Source organism: Mus musculus, chromosome 1, assembly GCF_000001635.26.
Source record: "Mus musculus strain C57BL/6J chromosome 1, GRCm38.p6 C57BL/6J".
Taxonomy (NCBI): domain Eukaryota; kingdom Metazoa; phylum Chordata; class Mammalia; order Rodentia; family Muridae; genus Mus; species Mus musculus.
The window spans coordinates 155121854-155146814 of NC_000067.6; the positions used below are offsets into that span (position 1 = coordinate 155121854).

Below are 24961 nucleotides of genomic sequence, written 5' to 3' on the forward strand. Positions count from 1 at the left end.
TCCTTGTGGTAGAAAACCATCTTCCTGGAACTTGCTATGTAGACCAGGCTGGCCTTAAATGAAAAGTTTCCACCATGCCTAGCTAAACAGCTAGTTTACATATTTAGTCTTTGATATTTGATTTCAGTATCACTTGGAAAGGCCAAGATTGGATTAAAGCGGCTTGTGCTTCCTCTTTGGGGACCCACAAGGATCAATGATTAATTCCGTTTGTTTTTGTTTTGAGTAGGGCAATATTCAACCCTAGTACTCAGCCTCTGGGGCTCGGTCTGCTCTGACAACTTCCTGTTGTGGGTAATACACAGCTTATGTATCCATAGCTGTCTTGTGAGTAATGGGCAGAGCGTGTGCTTAGGTATTTTAAAGCACAGGACAAGGTTGAGTTTCAGCTCCGGATGCGACTTCAAATGATTGTGTTTTTGTTATTACAGCTCCTTCAAATTTCCCAGAATCGTCACCTCTTGGAGCATGTTTCTTCTCAGAGTATTCCTGGAATTCTCTATTTATGCTACTGTCGTGTTGCGCAAGGAAAAAGGAGAGAAACAAGAAACAACCATGAGCTTTTACTCAGTTCCGGCAACCGTAGCTTCTGCCCTAATACTCAAGAAGGAAAAGGGACAGAGATGGCTTCAGTTTGACTCTGCATGCCATACTTCCCCGTGGGTAAGACTTCCTTTCCCATTTTGGTGGCTTCTGGTCCCATCCCGTAGGCCCCGCTCCTTGGCTGTATTTTCTGTGGGCAAGCCTTGGTTTCAGAATCTGTGTTTCTCCTCCCTTGCTCCCTCTGTCACCTCTCGGAGGTCTGGCTGCTGCCACCACACTTGCCTCCGACCCAGGCTCTCCTTGCCAAGGGCTCCAGGCCAGCGCAGCCTTCCAGCTGCCACTCTGTCACTCAGTCCCTCGGTGCCAAGACACAGAACCTTCTGGCCCCAAACATTCTCTCACACCCAGCCCCCACAGGGGACAACCATAGAGGCCCGCGCTGGGTTCAGTTAACTCCGAGTGGGAGGAAGAAAGGGAAAAGGCAGTAAGAACCAAGTCTCCTTAAGGAACCTTTCTCCACACTCCCTCCCAGACAGGCATTGATGAAAACTGATACGCTCTGCTCCAGCATATACCTTGCCCAGCGTGCTTGAGAGTCTAAATCCAATTCCCAGTAACACATGGGGAGGTGGGGGAGGAAGATCGATAAGGAAATACACTGCCTGGGCATACAACTCAGTGTTAGAGCCCTTGCTCCATATATTTGAGGCTCTAAGTTCCACCTCGAGTAACACACACAACCACACCTGCCCCCAACCCCCAGCGTCACAAATGCACAAATCTAGTTCTACCTACAAGAGAAACAGTCAACCATATTCCTCCTTCTCATCACCCTCTCTTGTTGCCGCTCTTCCCCCCTCCCTCTAGATCTCTTCCTTTCCCTCTCAATCTGCCTTCTCCTCCCAGGCCTATTCTATTTGCTTATATCTAGATTTTGCAGATGAAATAAAATATGGAATATTTGTCTTCTGAGTCCAGTCAAACACCCCTTATACCTTTCAAGAATAACAGTGTCTCAGGAAGCCCAGGTATTCAGCTCTGCTATGTACTGAGTTTGAGGCTAGCCTAGGCTACATGAGACCCTGTGTCAGAGAAAAGGGGAGTGGGAATCTTATTTCTTTTTTTTTCTTTCCTTCTTTCTTTCTTTTTTAAAATTTTTATTTATTTAGTTAGTTATTTAATATAAGTACACTGTAGCTGTCTTCAGATGTACCAGAAGAGGGCATCGAATCCCATTACAGATGGTTGTGAGCCACCATGTGGTTGCTGGAAATTGAACTCAAGACCTCTGGAAGAGCAGTCAGTGCTCTTACCCACTAAACCATCTCTTTAGCCAGGGAATCTTATTTCTGATTGGACATGGTAACAGCTGAGAATATTGTAAGTTTGAGGCATCCTGAACTGAATTCTTTAATATGTTTACAGGGGAAGAAGGTGGAAGTTGGTAGAATTTGGGATTTAATCACTCAGACAGGGCAGAGTCTCGATAAGATCCTAGCTGTGGCAGTGCAGCCTACCAGCCTAGCCCAGAAGCGGAGACAAGAGGAACAAACCTGAGATACATCTTAAAATCAGGGGTGGGTAGGTGGGTGGTGATATTAAAGTTTATTAAATTAAGAGTGTTGAGATAGCAAGACAATTCAACAAGTAAAGGCACTTGCCACCAAGCCTAACAACCTGAGTATGATCTAGATGGACCATACCAGTTTCTGTAAGTTGGCTTTTGCCCTCCACTGGTGCGCCTTGGCGTGCACCATGGTATATCCATGCCCCACCCCCACCCCACGCAGATAAACTAATGAATGTAATTTTTTAAAATGTTAGTGCTGGGGCTGGAGAGATGGCTCAGTGGTTAAGAGCACTGACTGCTCTTCTGAAGGTCCTGAGTTCAAATCCTAGCAACCACATGGTGGCTCACAACCATCCGTAATGAGATCTGACACCCTCTTCAGGTGTGTCTGAAGACAATTACATATAATAATAAATTGTACTTACATATAAATAATAAATAAATCCTTTAAAAAAACACAAAACAAACAAACAAACAAACAAACAAAGTTAATGCTGAAATCCATTGAGAATTCAGACAAAGCTCTGGGCTGTTGACTCCGGGTGCCTGGAGTGGCACGGGCTATTTCTCCTCTGTGACTTCAGCTGTAAGGTGACACTGTCCTTTTGCACCAGTACATGTAGATTTGCTCATTAAAATACTGCACTGACTCATTCAAGAAGTACGTACTGAGTTTCTACTACATACAAGGCATCATGAGAGCCGACCGTAAAATGTTATATAAAGATTTTAAAAATAGAGTGTTACAAACAAACACTGTGATTATGTAAAATGATTGGGATAATTTTAACTGGGTGACCTAAGCAGGACATCTTTGTCTCTCCTGTTGAGGAGACGGACCTTCTTACTCCATCACTCCACCCTTCCAGATAAATCCGATTGCTTCCATGTTGAGTCTGTTTGTTTTCTTTTTTTTTTTTTTTTTTAAATTTTTTTAAGATTTATTTATTTATTATATGTAAGTACACTGTAGCTGTCTTCAGACACACCAGAAGAGGGCATCAGATCTTGTTACGGATGGTTGTGAGCCACCATGTGGTTGCTGGGATTTGAACTCCGGACCTTTGGAAGAGCAGTCGGGTACTCTTACCCACTGAGCCATCTCACCAGCCCTTTCTAATGCTATGGTGAGTTGCTGTGTACAGTGTAGCCTGCACAGCTGCACAAGAATCCCCCACCAAACGGCCAAATGGAGTCAAAGTCCAAGCCACGTGACCTGTTCTGGTTAGTTTTATGTCAACGAAACACAGGCTAGCATCTTCTAAAGGGAGAGAACCTCAACTGAGGAAATGCCTCCATGAGATCCTGCTGTAGGGCATTTTCTTAGCTAGTGGTAGACTTGGGAAGGCTCAGCCCATTGTGGGTCCTGGTGGTCTATTAGAAAGTAGGCTGAGCAAGCCAGGAGGAGCAAGCCAGGAAGCAGCACTCTTCCACGGCCTGTGCATCAGTTCCTGCTTCCAGGCTCCTGCCCTTTTTGAGTTCCTGCTCTGATTTCCTTTAATGACGGGCTGGGGTGTGGAAGTATAAGCCAAATAAACCCTTTCCTTTCCAAGTTGTTTTCAGTCAGGGTATTTCATCATAGCAATAGAAACCCTAAGACATTGGCAGTGTCTTGGCCACAACTGTCCTTCATAGGTTAGCTGTGGCTCTGCTGGTTCACAAGACAGAAATTGAAAAACAGGGCAGAGTTGCATTTTCTCTCAGCCCTGCCAGTTGTGGGAAGAAGAGGGGAACTTGACAAAGAAGGCCACGATGGAAGCCTGAAGATGCTCCCTTAGTATAGGGCACCTACACTCTTTCCATTAACCTTATACCCAGAGTAGCTCAGAACCCAGCTCATTTAACCCACTGAAAGGCATCACAATCTCCCATCCATCAGAACTTGTCTCCATGCTAAAAGGCACCACCATCTCCTCTCCAGAAGCCCCAGGCTTTCTACAGCAAAGCTTGCTAGGCAAATAGTCACTCCTGTCGACATATGCTCTTCATGGTGTCACTTTGACAATCTTCCTACGGAATGTCAGAGTCTAGGTTGCTTCTCCTTGAAACCAATCAGGCTTTAGTGACCTTCTTGGCCAACTAAGGGTATGGCAAAAGGTGAGAGGAATTGACTACCACCCACAGCATCTGAGTGCTCCAAGACCACCATGTTGTGAGGAAGTCCAAACCAGTCCACATAGAGAGCCAGCTTAGAGTCCCAGCCCCACCTCCGGGTGTGAGGAACTTGGCTTGGCTTGGAGGCAGGCAACCTACACTGTACCCACAGTTTCTCTAGCCCTTCACTGTTTACTTCCAGCCACCGATTGTCTGCAGCTCCATGAAAGACTACAAGCTAGTCTTGCTCACTTGGTGTCTGCCCGAACTCCTGACCCAGAGATGCTATGGAAGATCCTGAAATGGTTGTTGTTCTTAAGCAACTGGGTTTGGGGATTCCTTTCATAACCTGTGGGGTTTGGGATAAGTACAAGCTAAAAGGACAGTGAAGCAAGAGAGTCCAAAGTGAAAGGGAGACACAGAGATTTTACAGAGAGAGGGGGGTTAAATGAGGGCAAGCATCTGAGCTGAGGGGAGGCACTTTGAAAGGGCCAGTAGAGACCATCATCTAAGGATGGCAATGCTGTCAATTAAGGGCGTGGGAAAGACCCAGGTTGGAGACAGACACCCTATTCCTTTCTAGTGTTGCTGTTCACTGTTTGTGGCTCAAATGGCCCTTCTCCCAAGGGGACACTCTGTGAATTAACTGTTATGTGAATATATTGTTATGAAAAGGTAGGAGGCAAAACAATATGTCCCTGTGCCCCCAAGTCTGATGTTGGCAAACCCTTGTGATTTGCTTGTTCTCATGTGAACCCTCCCACCAGAAGATGTGCAGTCCGGGTGAAACTCATCCCTGACCCATTTGGCAGTTCGACAGCAAGTGAACGCATTGGCCTTTGGCATTCCTCTCTATGCATCCATCTGATTCCCTCATGGGGATGCTTGACCTGCACATATGAGGACAACGACGTCTCAGACCAGAGTGATCAAAACCACTGCCTTGTGGAAGCCTGCCAGAAAATAACCAACTAATGGACCTTGTGATTCAAAGCAGAGTACTCTTCTCTCCATCCAAAAATAGAAGAGGAAAAAACAGCAATTCCTCAGAGGTAAGGGAAGGATCCAAACATGGGAATTGTTGAAACAACAATCTCCCCCATGCCCTATGCGTTACTGGGCCTCAAGCATGCCAGGCAAGGTATATGAGCTATATGCTCTAGCAGAACGTTTCATTTCTCATTGATTTTGTGAGACAAAGGAGAGCAGCAAGAAACCTGTAACACATGGCTTTTATTTGATTTTTTTTTTTAAAACAGGGTCTCATGTATCTCAGGCTGGCCAAGTATCTCAAGTTTCCTCTGTAGCTGAGGGTGACTTTGAACACCTGATCCTCCTGCCTCCCTGATCCTCCTGCCTCCATCTCCCCAGTGTTGAGATTATAGGCATGTGTTGTCACGCCTAGTTTTATGTTGCTCTGGAAATTGAATCTAGGGCTTCCAAATGCTAAGCAAGGAGTCTAGCAACTGAGCACCGTGTGCAGCCCCCACATGGCTCTTCAAACTGCTTCCCTCCTAACCCACTCCATTCTCCAATTATGGACAAAACCTTGGCCTGCACACGCTACAATGAAAAACAGATAATAAATGTAGAGGAGTTTAAAGCCAAACTGGTCAAGCAGGTTCTTCATGTAGTGTTCTTGATCTAAAACATTAGCAAAGAAAACTCAAAGTCTAAACACAATTGGTGTGGTAGTGCAGTTCCCTGGAAATATTCTAAATGTTCCATTTAGAATATGGCATCACACTGTTCATAGACCTCGGTTACCGAACATCTATCATCAGTAAAGTGAATTAATTAAATGACAGGTCTAAAAGTATTAAGAAACAATTTAATTTAAAACCACTTACAGAAGAAAGATCCAAAGTTTTAGTTTTTGTTTGTTATTAGTGGTGGTGGTGGTGGTGGTGTGTGTATGTGTGTGTGTTCAAAGTGCTGAAGACTGACCTCAGGGCCTCATACATGCTAAGAAAATTCTCTGCCACTGAGCTACACCCTAAACCCCCAAAGGTTCAATTCTAACTCCTGTCTTTTCTGTACTGGTTCAGTCTCCAATACCAGAGTAAAGAGAACTCGTTTTGAGACATAAGCATATGAACACATTTTGTCAGATTAAAACAAAAACAAAAATAAAAACCTTAGTTTAGCACTCATGGAGAGGTCAGAGGGCAACTTTCAGGAGTCAGTTTTTTTCTTTCACTGTGTGTGTGGGTCAGGGTGTCTGACCTCAGGTGGACATGCTTGGCAACAGACATCTTCACCCACCTGGACATCTCCAGCCAAACACTATTATTTCATGTTGAAATATTGCAAGTGAGTCTAGGTCTGCCGTTCCATGGGAGGGGACAATATGTCTGGTAATGATTGTTTTAGTTCTGTTAAGTGTGTTGCTGTTGTTGTTGTTTTGGTTTATTTCAGATAGGGTTTCATTGTGTAGCTCAAGCTAGCCCCAAATGTAAAATCTACCTGCTTCAGCTTCCTGAGTACTGGGCTTCTAAGATTCCCATCACACTCAGCTTGATAAATTATTGTTCTAATTTCTCACAGAAACAGTAAAAGCAAAGGAAGTCATTGCCATAAATGTAGCCAGACAAACATGCAATATTCCTTGCTTTCTGACAGAGCCACCATGAACTGGATACTTCTGCCTCCCCTTGGGCCATGATATGTATATAGTGACTCGTCCACTCAAAGGCTGCTGTAGAAACTTGCTGGCTATTTTCATGGGTTGGCTCAACCCTACTTATAGATTCTCAAACATGAGAGCCATAGTGGTCAAAGTTCTTACATGGTAAACATTCTCAGGAGAGAAAATGAACAAGAAAGGCTGTTTTGTAGTAGAATGGGGGAACTTGCACATAATGTTGAGTGAAGGCTAATGCTCAAGTCTATGACATTTTAGAAGACATCTCCTGCTTAGGTGAGAAAGTTGCTTGCGGCTCTGATACTCTGTGATCTACTTGTAAATCACTATTGAGAACTACAATATTGGGAAGTATTGGGTCATGAGACAAACTATATTTAAAGTTGACTGTGATAAAGGAGTCTATCAAGAGCCTAAAAGTTGACAGCTCTTCTGGAGCCAAAGAATGAAGAAAAATTTGTAGCTCCTATCTTCCTGTCACAAGTGCTCAGTTTTACAGTCCCCGGTTGCATCAGGAGTATGGCCAAGACATGCGGATGCCTGAGAGCAGAGATTGTGGCTCCTAAGAGGGAGAGCTTCCCTCATTCACTTGGGTGGGTTGGTACATGACTTCTTTTAGTTCTGAAAGGAAAAGAAGGTTTTAGTGAGTTATCTGTATAGCTTTCTCATAGCTCAAAAAATTAGCAATATTCAGCAAAACCTTGAAGCAGCCACTGACAGTTTTAGTCTGCTTTCTCAAGATTCTCCTAGAACTTGTCACTTTTTAACTCAAAATTTACAAACTCCAGAGGAGAAGAAGCAGGAACTTTCTTCTTAAGATGTATGTGTTGACGTGTTAAGGATTCGTATTGTACTCTATTGATTATGGAAACATTACTTACCCACTAGCTGGGTTGATTTTCTAGCAAATGGACTGGTTCCGACGAGTAACTAATACCACACACGTATAGTATCCCCTGGATTGGTTTCAAGTCATCAACAGTCAAGAAAAAGCAAGCTCTCACCCACCCAGCTTCTGAGCCCTGATCCAGGTTTCATTAATATCTGTTGTGATCAGCTTGAGTAACTAGTAAACCAGAAATAGAAAATGACATTTCAAGATTATGCCATTAGCTCTACGACATGGGGTCTTGCTTGTCCTTTCCATTGCTGTTTCCCAGGAGTCAGTATGATGCTTAAAGCACAACAGACATTTCATACATGTTTTTTAATGAATAGATTTATACAACAGACATTTAGTACACGTTTAATGAATGGATTTATTATCTATGCTATCTAAAGCATATCTCCTTCCTCCTTCTCCTTATCTCAAGTCCTATTTTATAATGGTATCGACTTTTAAACAGTTCATGTGCTGAGAAGTGAATTTCAAAGAAAGAAGACTTTCATATAATTGGGATAGAAGAATGGTGTGGTGGTTTGAATATACTTGGCCCAGGAAGTGGCACTACTAGGGGTGTGGCCTTGTTGGATTGGGTGTGGCCTTGTTGGAGGAAGTGTGTCACTTTGGGGGTGGGCTTTGAGACCCTTCTCCTAGCTTTCTAGAGGAGAGACTTCTCATAGCTGCCTTCTGATCAAGGTGCAGAAATAATCAGCTACTCCAGCGCCATGTTTGCCTGCACCCTGCCATGCTTCCCTCCATCATAATAATGCACTGGACCTCTTAAAGTGTGAGCCCCAATTAAATGTCCTTTATAAGAGTTGCCTTGGTCATGGTGTCTCTTCACAGCAATGGAAACACACACTAAGACAAATGGAAAAATTAACAGGTGTTTCCTCTACAGAGGGGAAATGTTGTCCCAGGCCCTCATGTGATTCTTACATGATGGTCTATCTGTTTCTAATTGGAACTCAAGTGGCAGATCCAGTGAACAGAAGCCTCAGGAAACTACTAGCAGCATCTGCCAAGAGTCCTGCTTGCCTCTCACCTTGTGACCTTCTCCAGATCAGAACACCAACTCCAGCCAGGGCGATGATGAGAATTGTGGTTCCAGAGATCGTGCTCACTCGAAGGATGTCCCCTGATTCTGTAAGTAAATGAGAAAAACTCCACGTTGCTCCTGCCATCTGCATTAAGTGTATCATAGTGTTCATTAGGAAACCTGGCTATCACTTCTCAGTCACCACCTGATGGCACATAGATATGTGCATATGCTTCGTTTATGTGTTTGTTTTTCCTAAGACAGGGTTTCTCTGTGTAGCCCCAGCTGCCCTGAAACTGACTTTGCAGATCAGGCTGGCCTCAAACTCAAAGATCAACCTGCCTTTGTCTCCCACCTTCACCCTAGGCCCCCAGTGCTGGGATTAAAGGTATGTGCCTCTGCCACCCAGTTATCTATCTATCTATCTATCTATCTATCTATCTATCTATCTATCTATCTATCTATCTATCTATCTATCTATCTTGGGGTTTTTTCAAGACAGGGTTTCTCTGTGTAGTCCTGGCTGTCTCAGAGCTCACTTTGTAAACCAGGCCTCAGAGACTTGTCTGCCTCTGCCTTCTGAGTGCTGGGGTTAAAGGCATGTGCCACCACCACCTGGATATTTTTTTTAATGTAATATGTGATATAGTAATCTGCAACAGGTATGACACACACAAATGACAGCTATTTAAGGTCTTCAGTAATTCATAAGAATATAGATGAGTGTGGGAACTAAACACCGTGAGAAGCACTGAACAGAACAATTGTAGGGGCTGGAGAGATGGCTCAGTAGTTAAGACCACTGACTGCCCTTCCAGAGGTCCTGAGTTCAATTCGTAACAACCACATGGTGGCTCACAACCATCTGCAATGGCATCTGATGCCCTCTTCTGGTGTGTCTGAAGACAGCTACAGTGTACTCATATATATAAACAAGCAAACAAACAATATTAAAACAAACATTGTTGGAGCTGGAGAAATGGCTCAGCCATTAAGAGCACTTGACTGCTCTTATGGAGGAACTTCCAGCACCAGCCTGGGATAGCTCACAACCACCTGTAACTCCAGCTCCAAGGGATCTGATGCTTTCCTCTAAACTTGTTTGGTACTTACATTCATACCCTCACACATACACACATAGATACATACATAAATAAAAATAATAAAATAAATCTTGGGACTGGAGAGATGGCTCAGTGGTTAAGAGCACTGGCCTCTCTTCCGGGGGTTCTAGGTTGGATACCCAGAACACATGGTAGCTAGCAACTAACTATCACTCTAAGTCCAGAGGACTCAATGATTCTCCTCTGGCCATTGTGGACATTTTATACATGTGCTGCACAGCCATACATGTAGGCAAAACAAAACAACAACAACAACATGCACATAAAATAAAATTTAAAAAAACTTTTAAAATTACAAATAGAAATTGAAGTCAGGTGTAGTTCACACCTTTAATCCCAGCACTCAGGAGGCAGAGGCAGGTGTGTGTGTTCAAGACCAGCCTGGTCTACAAAACAGGTTTCAGGGATAGCCAGGGCTACACAGAAACCATGCCTCTAAAACCAAACAAACAAACAAACAAACAAACAAATCAGTTGCCACTGCACCACCACCTGGTGAAGCCTGTGGTGACCCACCCAGTGACCCAGCATCCCTTCCCTACAGGCTTCACCGCTTTCTATCTCATTTCTCACTCTCACTTCCCAGATAGCCACTACCCCCATACTAACCCCGAGGGGCCTCCAGAACCATTTGGCGACCACAGTGCTCCACATGACAAGAATAAACATCATTGCTCTGAGGATCCAGATTAACTGACAGCCACGTTTGATAGGTTCCATCCCCGCTGGGAAGTACCCCTCCGTAATCCACTTCTTGGGCAATTTCTTCCCCATTTTTCATCCATGTCATGGAAATTTCTGGTGGGTAGAAGCCATGAGCTCTGCAGAAGAAAGTTGTAATCCCTGGAAAAGTTTCCTTTCGAGTTGTTCTTACCACTGGATGCTCTAGAAAGAAGCAGCCACAGTTAAGTGGAAGGGTCTTGGATACTGAACTTACCACGTTCAATCACAGAACTAAGTTTCCAGGTCATTTTCTTTGTGGTGAGAAATATCTGGAGCTGAGAATGAACCAGAACCCAGATTCATCAACAGCAAAGGTGGACTGTGTATCCTTCCTCCCATGCCGTAGGCAAGGGGACACATGCAGCTGAGGCACTTTTGTCCCCGAAGGGGAGAGAAGGCATAAGCATCAAGTTCTTGCAGAGTGTATTGAAGTTGCTTACTGTTCACCTTTGAAATACCCTTACGTGGGGGGTTGGAGAGATGGTTCAGTGGTTAAGAGCTCTGTCTGATTGTCCAGAGGACTTGGGTCCAATTCCCAGCACCTTATGGCAGCTCACAGTTTTCTGTAACCCCATCTAGTTCCAGAGGACCCAATACCCTAACACAGACATACAGGCAGAACACCAATGAACATAAAACAAACAAACAAACAAACAAACAAACACCCTTATGTGTTAAGGAAAAGTAAGTCACAACATATGTAAATGATTGTTCTTGATAAGTAGTTCATCTAGAGATTGGAAATTAGCATGCAATAGATCTCAGTTCTGCAATCACTGACAATAAACCACACAGCCACGTCAGGTCAGCGGGGGCTCTAGATTGCCCTGTGCTATCGGAGTAGCATTCTGATGGTTATAATCAAATACAAGCACACGCCATAGTTCCATGTGCTCTCAAAGAAGCTACAGAAATGAATATTACAGGAGGGTTCAAATAATGATGAGAGGGAGAAAGAGGGAGAGAGAGATGCCCTGGAATGAACTTGCCTCCCTCAGCCTCCTGCATGTTAGGATTACAGGTATGGACCACCACCAGTCACCACTGGTGATCTAACTAACTTCCTCATGACATCAGATGTCCATTTTCCGTATGGTGTTATCTTAACCTTTCCAGCTGAAACTTGTCATAAAGCCAAACTGAAACCAAGCACATTGTCTGGAGGACCTTCCTAGTCATCCAGGAGACTTCCTCATCTCCACTTTAGTGCCTGACATTGTGGACACAGGGAAGAGCCTCTGCCTCAAACAGACCTTCCCGTCTCTTACCTGAGGCATGGAATTTAGTTGTAGGAAAAGACCTTCCAACATTCAAAATAAAACATTGTCAAGAGATTTTTTTTAAAAAACTATGCCTGAAAGAAATGAATCTACCTCCCAAGGCAGGGGTTTTGACCAAAAGATCGACACCATTATGACACTCAAGACAGGGAATGAGAACTATGTGTGCATACACTATGTACACTTGAGTTAAACCTTCCGTACTCTTCCCACACAACCCAGGTTCTTTCTGGTTGATTCCAAGAGCTCTTGCACCAGGCAGAATCAACAGAATTAGCTAGTAACCTCTAACTCTCAATTCTTAGCAACTCAGCTTGAGTTTTCCTCCCTTTGCCCAGTACTGTATTCAGGGCGAGCAACAGGCCAGGCAACTAGGGGCAAATGCTACTGATGTGCTTTGACTATAAATGATCCTCATGGGATCATGTGTTAAATCCAGACTTTCTAGATGTTGGTGTTATTTTGGCTGGTTCTGGAAACTCTAGGAGGTGGGGTCAAGCTAAAGGAAGCAGGTCACTGTGGGGAATCCCTGGGGGTTGTATCTTGTCCCTGATTCCTTCCTTTCTCCCTCTGCTTCCTGTCCACTGTAAAATCAACTGCTCCACCACACCCTTCCCACCAGAATGGACCCAAACATCTGAAACTGTGACCAGTCTTCCCTCCTCTTAGGCTAAGTTGTCTCAGGCATTCTGTCACAGAAAAGGGAAAAATAAATAACCCAGCTATGTGGCAAACATACCCAAATCAGAAAGTAAACACTGTTTCCCTTTTCCTATCTGCTGAGACTCAGCCTAAAACATCCTTAGTGATTAAGGGCAGTCAAGATCTGCAATAGCATTTAACCAGATCTTAGGCTATTAGACATTCTTCAGGCAGGTGACAGTCACATTCAATATGAGAGCAGTGTCCTAAGGCTTAGAGAGTATTCTCGTCTACGTCATCTTCCATACTTTCTGGAAAGTAGACAAGGCAACATTATATTACTTGAGGCTGGGGCTTTGCTGGCCGGCCTTCCAGAAGCTTCGATTTTTTCCTGACAGGAGAGGCTTCTTCTCCTGCCAAACGACAGCGTATTTCGAGACATTACCAGAACCCTCTGGAACATGGGCTCCTATGAAGAACTCATGCTAATTCCTCCCCTACAACAGTCAGTGCGGAAAGGTTGGTGTCTCTGTGTAGCCCCTGGATCCAGTCTCTGTCCCTCTGTGATTTGTCTAGGCTTTCCCACTGTAACTCTAGTGCTTCTCTGCCCCTGGATTCCAGCTGGACAGCCTCAGCCAGAGAGCAGTGAGCTGATGAAGTACCAATCTCAATACATAGGCAGTTCTGCCCTGGGCACATTCCTCTTTAGCCACACCTCCCGAAAGGATCCTCTTTCAGCCCACCAACTCTTGCAGAACTCTGCTAGCGGATGCCCTCTCTTCCTGCCCCTCGGATCTCGCACTAGTGCGGTGGTATTTTCACGTCGCACTTCATCAGACACATCACCACCCCTTACTGTATCCTCACTAGACCCCCTGTAAAGGAGCCCTGGGTGAATCTCTGAAACATGACCATTTTGGATGTGTGTGCACCTTAATTCCTGCCAGAATTTTGTTACCCACAGTTAATCTTTGAAGTCTTTTCCGATGTTCACAGTGACTAGCTAACGAGGCTACATGTGAACCAACTCAGACCAGTTCTCTTCTGATTTATTTAGGCAACAAGTACTCAGAGACAGTAGTAGCCTGTTTTGTGGACTAGAGAAGCCATGAGGATGTAAGATTTGTGCTCCTAGCTTCAGCTAACCCTCTACTACTGTGGAGAACAGCATTCAAGCATGGGTTGTGGTTTCTTAGGTCTCTGTGCTGCTCTGATTCTTGCTTTCAAATAGGATGTGAGCCTGTTTGAAATAGGGTTGTTAATTACAACCATTGAGCCTATGGCAGTTATTCTGCTAGTAGGAAAGAAAGCCAATATCAGGCTCTAACCATCTACCTCCAAAGCCTGGACATTTTAGACAGACAACACATGGTTATTTTCTTTGTTTGTTTTGTTTTTGAGACAGTCTTTCTCTGTGTAGCCCTGGATGTCCTAGAACTCAGTCCGTAGACCAGATTGGCCTTGAACTCACAGAGATCTACCTGCTTCTTGCTCTTTAGTGCTGAGACTAAAGGCTTGAGCCACCACCACCTAGCAGGGCAGCACATGTTTATAACCATAGCCCATACCCTTCCTCCCAACCCAGGGCTTGCTATGTCTCTGGAAAGTCCCCCAGACTGGCCATTACTTTCATGGGAAAAGGTCTACAGTGTTCAGGATTTCCTGAAACATTTTGAATCATCCAAGCCAACATGCAACATTCCACATGCTGCTGAAGTTGACCAGTTGGATCATGCATTTATGGCAGAAGATAAAATCTATACCCAGAAGAGTTAATCCCCAAGTAAGGAAAAGCCTGTCTTCCCAAGGCTCTTCTTCATAGGACTAGCTTTGCACTCACACAGGGATTCTGTGAACCCTTGCTTCTTAAATAATCTGCAACAACAGCCCCACTTCCAAAAGCTTTCCCCAGCCTCTCACTGACAGGAGAGGACTTTTTTTGATAGAGGTGCCCTTGGAGGTGTTACATTCTGTCAAGACAAGTGGAACTGCTAAGGCTTGTCAAGATGCTGCTAAAAATATAACTAATGAGAGTTCTCTTGGGGGGTTACAGGTCAGAACAGTCCAAGCAAGAGACAGATTTCAGCACAGGGCGAATATCACCTGCAGAAGAGGAAGTCAGACACAAAGCCAGTTTTCCTAGGCATGTTAAGAATGAGGTGTTCTCTCTTCCCATTACCTGTTCTTTCTAGGGTATCTCTTCCATATTCCAAGAACCTCTTTAGCCAGGCAATGCATTCTTCTTCCAGCCAGTTCTTTTGGTATTGCAACTCATGCAGGTTGGCCTCCCATGCTTGCTTGGTGATGTGAGCCACATAATCCATGGCCAACCAGGAGAGGGTGTCTTTATTGAAGATGATGAAATCTTGTCCATCATATGCATACTGGAGAAACCCTGTGGTGCTGCCATCTTCTAGCAACTCACAGCCAATCATTCTCTGGTAGGTGTGAAGCCCTGAAACATATACAGCCTATGGGAGGATGGCTTTAAACAGAGACAGAGAGAGACTTCTCAAGTGGTACAACTGGAGCATGGCTGAAAGCACTTTTGCCTTAGAAGACACCACCACACAGGTCTGTATATTTGAGTTCCAAAAGGTTCCTGTTCAGCAGACCCACCTACTCGCAGACATTGGTGGGGTACCTGCTGCATGCCAAAGGATCATGATGAAGCTTGCCTTGGGGAATTAGCCTATCTTTGGGATGATTCATTGATAAATTTCATAGCTATTCTGAGTGCAGTGTAGGAGCAAGAGATACGCAGGAGCCAGAAATATATCTGGGGCAATTAAAATCTTAAGTTTCTATGCAGAAATAAGCAAATCATGAAGACTAGCCATCAGCACATGAGTCCTAAGGGGAGCAAATCTAGAATGAGGTTAGAGAAGAGTGTTGGATACCAATGGGATAGGAATATGGGGACAAGGGATAAAGGGTTTTTACAGGTCAGTGTGGAAGAGTCATGGGGGAGATGGTGGTCACTGAACTCCAGCAACCTGATTTTCTAAGTTTTCTACAAAGAATATAAGCAACTAGTGAAATTGTCGTAGACAGCCCAGGGCCTGTCTTCTGGGGAGTAGCCAGTGAGGGAGAGTGCTCATCTCTGCTACAGTCACACCTGAGTGGTTGTAGTGCCTCTGTAGGTGCCTCAGCTCCGCCTTGAATGTCTGCTGCCAGCCCCTTAGCAGCTGAGTGTACCTCTCCCAGTGATCAGGTGCCAGGTTCTCTGCCATCCATGGAGCTTTCGGCTCCTTCTGTCGAGTGACACTGTCGTATGTAGTGATAGGGTGTGAGTCCACATACCCAACAGAGATAAATTCAGGGACGACGGGACCAGGATCGGAAACAGCTAGACGAAAATATCTCAGCGAGTGGGTCCCTGAGGAGGAGACAAGGAAGGAAGGCGTTGAGAGTCACAGATGACAGAATGTAATAACCGCATTCCCTGGCATTCCCCTCACCAGTGTTCTAGCCACTATTTTATCCAACACAACTATAGAATCCTAGTAATTACGATCTGGAAAGACTTCAGCTGTGTGACTGAAGAAGAAACTTTATAGGTAACCTCCACTTGTAAGTAACTTACAGTGTGATGTTCTGGTCTTGGGGGAAGAACCAAAACTATTCACTGGGTGGGTGGGGGTGGGGATGGGGCAGGCGTGGAGATGTGCCTCAAGAAGCCCCCAGAGCCTCTGAGGGAAAGAAAACCCTGACAGTCCAACCCCTTGTTTTACTAATAAGGCCTCTGGGTTGATAATTGAGGGCCATCTTTCTACCATCTTCCAGCTACATATACTGGGGTATACACCCTTCTTCCCAGATTAAACAGAGTCAGAACAGCCGTTAAGGCTCAGGCCTCCTGCAGAAAATACTTTCAAAAGCACCATGCTTTTTCTTGCTATACCCAACCACTCCTGGTAGCTACTTTCTTACTATTTTTCTACTTTTTCGTCCATTGAAATATCAATATGAGGATTGTGATCATCAGTAAGGGTCAAGGTAAACTGAAATGAACTCCTAGATAGTGCAAGAAGTTCAGGACATAGTATAGGTAAAAGAAGGTGGTTTTAGAAGTAGCGTATATGGGCTATCATGTCAATGTGGGCTCTTAGGAAAGGTTCTATAGAGAGGGTGACATCTTGGAGAAGATCTCAGGGTCAAGAGCTGAGCAGGCCAAGGGGAGAGAGGGCGTGCATGCTGGCCAAGGACACCACAGCCTTCTCTTCATTCTCTGTGGGACCCATCTGGTGCCTCTACAGGTATAAGTTGTGCCTGGCCCTTAGCCAGGCTTCTAAAATGGCACTTCATGATCCAGGGATGTCGGCTGACAGATATGAAGTCGGTAATTCAGACCAGGGAAGATGAAGAAAAGTCCTTGTTACACTCCCCTTCATAGCATGCCAGACCTTGTGGCAATTCGTATCTTACCAGAATGTGTTGCCCAGATATTTGAAGATTTAATATAACTACTAAGGTCGAATCATTTGGAAGGACTAAAATTGTTCTACACAGACTGTGATTTCGAAACCATTTGCTCCGCTCCCCCTCTTGCTCCAACGATTATGAAGTCAGGTTGGGTTGGCCCCTTTCCATGAGTCACCAACATGACTCACTTGTGGAGCTGACATCTATGAGCTTAGCATTTGGCTTTGTCTAGCTGGGCCAGTCACACTGCTCTTCAAGGATCACTTACTGTTTACTCAAATCTCCTAGGCCTTCTGGGGAGTTCATTCAACTCAACAAGCATCTCTCACACCAGAGTGCTGGCTCATCCCACCCCCAGCCCCACGCCCACCCCGAGCCTTGTCTCTTTAACTTGGTACAATAGCAGTTGGGCCACTTTTGACAAACATCTAAGGAAAATTACTGGAATATAAAACCCCGGACTTGTTTTTATTGAATATCTACCATGGACAAGCTATGATGCAACATCTGAAGAGGAAAATGAATCAGGTACCACTTCTTCCCTCCAGAAATTTACAGTATAACTGGGGATTTTTATATAACAGAACAAATACAAGTGTCACAAAAGAGGCACCGAGTCCGCCGGTGGTGGCCCACGCCTTTAACTTGGGAGGCAGAGGCAGGTGGATTTCTGGGTTTGAGGCCTTCCTGGTCTACAAAGTGAGCTCCAGGACAGCCAGGGCTACACAGAGAAATCCTGTCTTGAAAAACCAAAACAAAACAAAACAAAAAACAAAAACAAAAACAAAAACAAAAACAAACAAACAAAAAAGGCACCTATGGGGTGTAGGCAAGACAGCAACCCTGCTCACGTAGGAGTAGGAGTGTTCCTGAGAAATCCTCCAAGGAGATCAAGCCAGACCAGTTACACCTTCAGTGAGGCCTAAAGGGCAGCAGGTACCTCCATCATCACTATTTACGTGTATTTATTTTTTGTGCAGGGACCATGTGGCCAGTGCTATACAAACCCTTGAGCAACATTGGCTTCATTCATTCCTCACAATAATTAAACAAAACAAAACATGGTCTCATGTCAGGCTGGCCTCAAACTGTCTATGTAGTCAACCATGACCTTGACCTTCTGATTCTCCTGCCTCACAAATCACCAAATCTGGTTCAGGTGGCACGAGGGATTGATCCCAGGACTTTGTACAAGCTAGACAAGAACTCTTATCTATCGGGCTACATCCCCAGCCTTCACAATAACATCCATCAAGGTAGGTCCCATCATTCCCATTCCACAGATGGAAGGTGCAGAGAGATTAAGTACATTACTCAAAATTAACTAAATTAAGCACAACCTTAAAAGCCACAGTGAAGGAACCAGAAATCAAAAGCTGAACTCTCACATCGGGAGCTTCTCTACCTATGACTACTCAACTCTGCTTGAGAGACTCTTCCAGAGCCTGGATTAAAGTGCTCTCTCCTGCCCCCTTGTGTCAGACATGTTTCAGTCTTTGATCTTCCAGTCCCTAGAGCCCAAGCAGATCTTCCTCAGGTTGGTAGGAGGTTCTGATTGGGTAGCCATTTCAATAAAGAACAGTTTATTGTTACCCTCTTCAAGCAGCTCAGTGTCTTAGTACGGTAAAAATGATTGTGATTTCTGATAACTACTCTTTGAGATCCCGGGGATTGTGGGAATGAGGAGAGAAGTAAATGGTTGTATTTTAGGTAAAAGAACCTTGGGACACTCCTCAAAGCATGCAGTGATGTCGATGGTTCTGCACGCAGCAGAAGCCATTAGTCCCTTCTCCTAACAACTGTCAAGAGACTGGCTCTTAACGGCAAGTCTAAAACTGACAAATGTGCCAGTCTGACTTCTTAGCCACTGTATTAATTACTTTTCTTGTCCCTACTGAGAAATACATGATAGAAACCGAAGGGGGGAAGGATTTGTTTTGGCTCATGGAATAAAGGAGTAGAGTCCATGGAGAAGAGGAAAGAGTGGCTGGGATCAGCCTGGTCTGGGCTTGCTGGAGCTTGTGCTACGGTTCCTCATATCCTTCCAGGTCAGAAAGCAGAGGGCTCAGGCTAGAATTGTGCTGGACGATAATAACCCTTAGCCAACCTTAAGACCTGTTATCTGTGTTGTGTGCCCCCCAAACCACACAACTTCTCAAGAGACACTACCAACTGAGCACCTAGTGTGTAAATATACAAACCTGGGGGGGGTGCATTTCACATTCAATCCACAGCCCTGACCCCAGAGGCCCATGGCTACCTCATGATACAAGGTGCATTTTACAACTGGGAAAGTCCCTAACATCTTTTTATTTATTTATTTATTTTACTTTGAGAGATTGATTTTATTAAAGTTTTTGCTTGTCTGAAAATCATTAAAAAAAAAAAGTACACTGTTACTGTCTTCAGACACACCAGCAGAGGGCATCAGATCTCATTACAGATGGTTGTAAGCCACCTTGTGGTTGCTGGGAATTGAACTCAGGACCTCTGGAAGAGCAGTCAGTGCTCTTAACCACTGAGCCATTTCCCCAGCCCCCCCTACCCCCTAACATCTTAAGGGTTCCAACACTGATCGAAATCCAAAATCTTGGGGCTGGAGAGATGTGAGATTTTTCTTTAATAGTACTAATACCTGTATGAATTATCACAGCTTTTCCCACACTTGCTTTGACCACAACTGTATTCATGTCCCTTTCCCTGCCAAACTATATACTTTTCAAATATTTCCCCTCAGCTTTCAGCTGTCTATTGCTGTAATATGGGCTAAAAGCAGGGACAGTAACCGCCACAGTCTGAACACTTCTGACTAGAGATTTTCTTCACCAAACACATTAGTATATTGCTCTTTAATTCAGCCTCATTTTGACTTTCAGGACACAGAGGGGGGACATCGATTCTTTGCCGGAATAGCCTCTAGTCCAATTCCTGATAACGTCCCTCTTGGCCTCTGCGAGAACATCCCACAAAGTTCTAGTTACAGCATTTGGAGCCCACAGCTCCAAACTTTATATTACTCTTACACTTCACTTCTGAAGTCCCACAGACTGCATCGTCAGGTTTAGCATTGCAATGACCACAATAAGTTGCTTTTCTCATTGCTCTGATGTGATACTTGACAGAAACAGCACAAAGCAGGAACGACTTATTTGCATAATGGCTTAAGGAAATACAGTCCCTCATAGTGAAGAAGGCGTGGAAGCTGGGATTAGCTTAGTTGGGGAGCAAGAAGCTTGCAGCTCACTATCATCACACTACACAGCTAGGAAGTACTGAGCTTGGGATAGAAGTAGGGTCAACTTATACCTCTCAATTCTTGCCTCTGTAGCCTTAAGTCTGCAAGCTAAGTCCCGTGTCCTAAAACTTCACAATATCACAACAGAGCCGTCATCTGAAACCAAGGGCGCAATCACATATACCTGTAAGGACTATTTCCTATTGAAACAATTACAGTTACTCTTTCATGGCTACCCCTTTAACATTTATCAATACTTCACTTCATATAAGTATTATTCTTTTCTGAATTTCTAGTAAACATAGTTCTAGATGCTAGGAGCACAATATGGAACAAATAAAGGACCAGTCCTCTGAGATAATTTCTAGAAGGAATATTGTCAACTGACAAATATATAATACAAGGTCAAGTGATAATAAATTGTATTAAGAAACTAGTATGCATGGTGGTATATGCCTTTAATCCCAGTTGGGTAACAGAGACAGGTGGATCTCTGTGAATTCCAGGACAGCCAGGGCTACACAGAGAATTCTTGTCACAAACAAACAAACAAACGAACAAAACCCCCAAAACAAGCAAACAAATAAAGAAAACAAAAGTAGAGAAAGGAAAGAGAGTGAAGAGAACCAATGTGTTAAACAGACCAGAAATGGCTTCTTTGACCAGGTAACATTGAGTTGTGTCTAGAGTGAAGGAGGGGCCATGGGGGAAGACCCTTCCAGATAACTGAGCCCAAATCCTTGAGGGTGCATGCTTTGCATACTGGAAGAACCTCAAGGAGACCACTGTGGGGCTCCAGGGAGAATGAATGAGGGCCTGAAGTGCTTTTTTCCCTTCCCTACACCTTGAGTACAATAATGACCGCACATCTCATATATCCCAGGAGAATCTCAATTTCTTGAATCCTATTCTTTGTTGTTGTTTTGTTTTCCTGAGACAGGGTTTCTCTGTGTAGCCCTGGTTGTCCTGGAACTTGCTCTCTAGATTGGGCTGGCCTTGAACTCACAGTGAATCTTATTGTTTTTAAAGAATTCATTGAAAGTGTAATAAAATGTGGTTTGACACTTATATTCTTAAGAGATTTTTTAAAAATATAAACTTAAAAGTCAGAAATCATGTCCCTAGTATCTATGTCAATTAGAGCTTCATAAAGTAAAAGCATTTAAAGAGCTATGTGTTTGACCTTTAGTCTAGACCTCTTCCCTTGAAATTTTAGCAGTCCTCTAAGGTAAGAGGATTGTGGTCAAGCAAGAATAGATAGTTGTTCTCCCTGGTTAAAAGAAAAATCTGGGCTGGAGAGATGGATCAGTGGTTAAGAGCAATGACTGCTTTTCCAGAGGTCCTCAATTCAATTCCCAGCAACCACAGGGTGGCTCACAACCATTTGTAATGGGATCTGACACCCTCTTCTGGTGTGTCTGAAGATAGCTACAGTGTACTCACGTATATAAAATAAATAAAATATTTTTAAAAATCTATTTATCAGAATTAGATACATTCAATATCAACTATGAAGAAAGAGAGTTTTAGGGGGATGAAATATTGTCTTGGAGAAATTTCTTTTCCATGAACCTAACAGCAACATGGAAACAGACTGAAATCTAATTGCCCTATTTTCTCATGCCAACTCTTTGAACTCAAGGTTCTCTCTCTCTCTCTCTCCCCCTCCCTCCCTCCCTCCGTCCCTCCCTCCCTCCCTCTCCCCTTACCCCTCCCTACTCCTCTCCTCTCCCTCCACCCCACCCCCCACCCCGCTCTTTGGTTGGTTTTATTTTTGAGACAAGGTTTCTCTGTGCAGCTCTAGATGTCCTGGAACCCACTCTGTAGACCAGGGTGGTGTCGAACTCAGAAATTAGCCGGCCTCTGCCTCCCAAGTGCTGGGATTAAAGGCTTGTACCACCCTGGCTTGGCTCAAGGTTATTTCTAAGCAGATAATCTACAAGTACATCTTCTAACACTAACACAACTGGTTTGTCCATGATCAGTCCTAATCTCTGAAGCATCATTCATAAAGTAGATTGATGTAGCGGGCTGACTCATCTATTAAATTATGAATAACATCAAGAGACTAACTTTAACTATATCAAGATGAAACACACAAAGTATATAGAGCTATGCAAGGGAAATCTCATGTAGGATGTCCCATGTTACAGAGACATGCAGCATCACTTCAGCTTCACACCAGCTGAAATGAAGAGCAAGGAGCACAAAGCACCAATTTTTACATCAGTTCTGCAACTACAGTAGATCAGAGTTTGACATTTGAATTCATTATTGTTGTCCAAGCTTGCTATACTTCCTAGTCAGGTGACTTCAATGTCTTAGGAACATTACTTTGACACATAAAGTCTTTTAGGAAGCATTGAAGTGTCTGTTGGGAACAAGGTCACAAAACCAAGAGGAAAATGGAGCTGTCTCTTCCCACCAGTGAAAAGAGCAGCTAAGGGAAGATTTTGGGAAATGAGAAACCATGAAGAGGAAACGTGGGAACTCAAAGGAAGGAACAGACACAATCACCCGTGGGCTATGCTGCTGCTGAGAGCGACGTGCTGGACGTAATGTGAGAATTATCTTAACATTTCCTGGAGTTACGTCTCAAACACTCTGGTTTCTCTTCCCCGTGTCTGCTATCCACCTATGGTGCAAAAGTATCTATTTATGGGTAACACTGGAGACAAACATCATGTAGGCCTTTAGTTATTTCCCATAAATCTGAAATCCCTTCCCTGTCATTTTCCTCAAAGTTCATTTAGTGAGAACCATGGGAGGAAACAACCCTTACCAAAAAGGTCCCATGGAGAGACCATAAGGAAGTAACTATAATAAACCATGTTCACCCCTAAGATTACAGGGAAATGGGCAGCTAATAAGAATTGCTAAAGCCCAGCGGAAGCTAAAACTCTAAAGAAGAGGGATTTTCAGACAAAAGGAAAAACAACCTACACTGCAGAGAGCTACAGATAGCTACTGCCAGAGACTTCTAGAAAGAAGGAAGGAGGCAAGAAAAGCAAACTTCAATCTCTCTTTTCTCCTTGTTCTCTTCTCTTTTCCTAGCATTTCCTACCAAGTGAACCAACACAGAAGCTAGGACTGGGTGATGCAGTCTGTAGCCCTCGGCTTCTAGAACACAAAGCAACACAGCAGGAACACATCTAAGAGTCAGAGGAAAACAACCAGCATAGTGCAGCACCCCATCCTATAACTACCCACAAATTATCTATGTACGGGGTACTCGGAAGTTCAGCAGTATCACAGAAAGGCCTGGGCTAAAGGCAGAAGACCTGTGTTCACTTGTGATCACTGTGCCAGAGGGTTCTGCAATCTCCGTAAGCCAGAGAAACATCTAACCTGATCTTTATTGTTCTCTCTTCCTTCCTTCCTTCCTTCCTTCCTTCCTTCCTTCCTTCCTTCCTTCCTTCCTTCCTTCCTTCCTTCCTTCCTTCCTCCCTTCCTCCCTCCCTCCCTCCTTCCCTCCCTCCCTCCTTCCCTTCCTCTCTTTCTCGATCTCTTTCTTTCTTTCGACACTCAAACTGGCCTCAAACTCACCATTCCCCCCTAAGCCTTTAGAGTAGCTAGGACTGTAAGTTTGCATCACCATATCCATATCCAGTTGTTACATTCCTCCAATCAGCTGACACGTAGCAAGCTATCAATCAATACTTGTAGAACTAACACAGACACGATTTGAAAGAGTTCCTTCCTGGCATGAACATTAGTCAGCAGCTTGGGTGGCCTGATCGGAGTTCTGCAATTCTCCTGTGAACCTTTAAAAGCACTAACAGCCAGCTGGAAAGCAGTTGCTTAGGGTAGAGAAGGCTAGCACTTCCTGTCACACGGACTCTCCTGTGTTGGTGGCAACACAGGGCTCTTGATCCCTTAGAGACACAAGCTCCCTAAACTACGATGTTTATTCTAATTTTCACTTATTTTTACGTACTCTGGTGTTTTGCCTGCATGGATGTCTATGTGAAGATGTCAGATCCCCTGGAACTGGAATTACAGACAGTTGTGAGCTGCCCCGTGGGTTCCAGGAATTGAACTGGTGCACTCTGGAAGAACAGCCATTGCTCTTAACCGCTGAGACATCTCTCCAGCCCCAGAACTTTGTTTTAAATCCATGAATATTTCCTACACCTAGTAAACGAGCTCAGAGCCATGGCTTTATCTTTCATGCATCTTTTGTTACAGGATGTCCTTGTCCTGAGGAGGAAAAATTATCTATTGGCCTGAACGATGGACAGATTGGGTGGTTCAACTCCCCTGAAACTCTCCCTACACGCAGGTTCATTGTTAGAAAAGAAAAGAAGAGAAACAGAAGGGAAAGTAAGGGTATAGCAGAAAAGTGGGGACATAGCTCTCAGAGGAAAAGTGAGGCAGTCTTTCTGGGCAGGCTGGCATCCATGCACACACATCTGAACAGCAGGCCAGTTGGTCCATCACCCTTCAAGTCTTGGGTACAAAGGACCTGTGGGTTTGTCTCTGGCTTTTTTATAGTTTGCACCACAAGTTTAGAAAGCAAAGCCGTCGTTATGCTTCAGCATTGCATTTGGAAGCAAAGAGCACTCAGGATACTTACGAGTATGGCTTCGCTTCACCAAGAATACAGCGAGCAGAGGTAACAGGAGCATCATCAACCCGTGCTGAAGTCCTTTGCTTTTCCGATTTTTTTTTTTAACCTCAGACAGTGACAGACCCCTGATGAATCTTTTGAGAACTTGTACTCTACCGACTTACTTACACTTGGTAACTGAGCACTGTG

General features: G+C 44.3%; 1 protein-coding gene and 1 long non-coding RNA gene across 5 annotated transcripts; one reads left to right on the top strand and one right to left on the bottom strand.

The window, feature by feature from the left end:
• Positions 1-528: 528 nt before the first annotated feature.
• Gm30922 lies at positions 529-8797 on the top strand. Of its 2 annotated transcripts, none has more exons than XR_387498.3 (3): positions 529-663; positions 4975-5259; positions 8708-8797. It is a non-coding gene; the product is annotated as a predicted gene, 30922 (long non-coding RNA). The 2 variants fall into 2 exon arrangements; XR_387499.3 differs by having other exon boundaries at positions 4978-5259.
• Positions 6021-24961, bottom strand: Mr1 (major histocompatibility complex, class I-related). Of its 3 annotated transcripts, none has more exons than NM_001355063.1 (6): positions 24779-24961; positions 15846-15921; positions 14722-14997; positions 10507-10782; positions 8780-8878; positions 6021-7472 (listed from the first exon to the last, which is right to left on the bottom strand). In NM_001355063.1, exons 3-6 carry the CDS (start codon positions 14975-14977, stop codon positions 7414-7416), a joined length of 690 nt encoding a protein of 229 aa, NP_001341992.1. In that variant the 5' UTR covers positions 14978-14997; positions 15846-15921; positions 24779-24961; the 3' UTR covers positions 6021-7413. The 3 variants fall into 3 exon arrangements, with proteins under 3 accessions (NP_001341992.1, NP_001341991.1, NP_032235.1); NM_001355062.1 differs by having other exon boundaries at positions 15741-15921; NM_008209.5 differs by having other exon boundaries at positions 15661-15921.

Bases quoted from the DNA above. Each gene is read 5' to 3' on its own strand.
- Mr1 (NM_008209.5), bottom strand. From the start codon at position 24,833: ATGATGCTCCTGTTACCTCTGCTCGCTGTATTCTTGGTGAAGCGAAGC. The intron at 14,998-15,660 runs GTGTGACTGTAG...TATATGTTTCAG, and splicing joins GAGGCACTACAACCACTCAG to GGCTTCACACCTACCAGAGA. The intron at 8,879-10,506 runs GTTAGTATGGGG...ATTTACTTACAG, and splicing joins GGTTCTGGAGGCCCCTCGGG to AATCAGGGGACATCCTTCGA.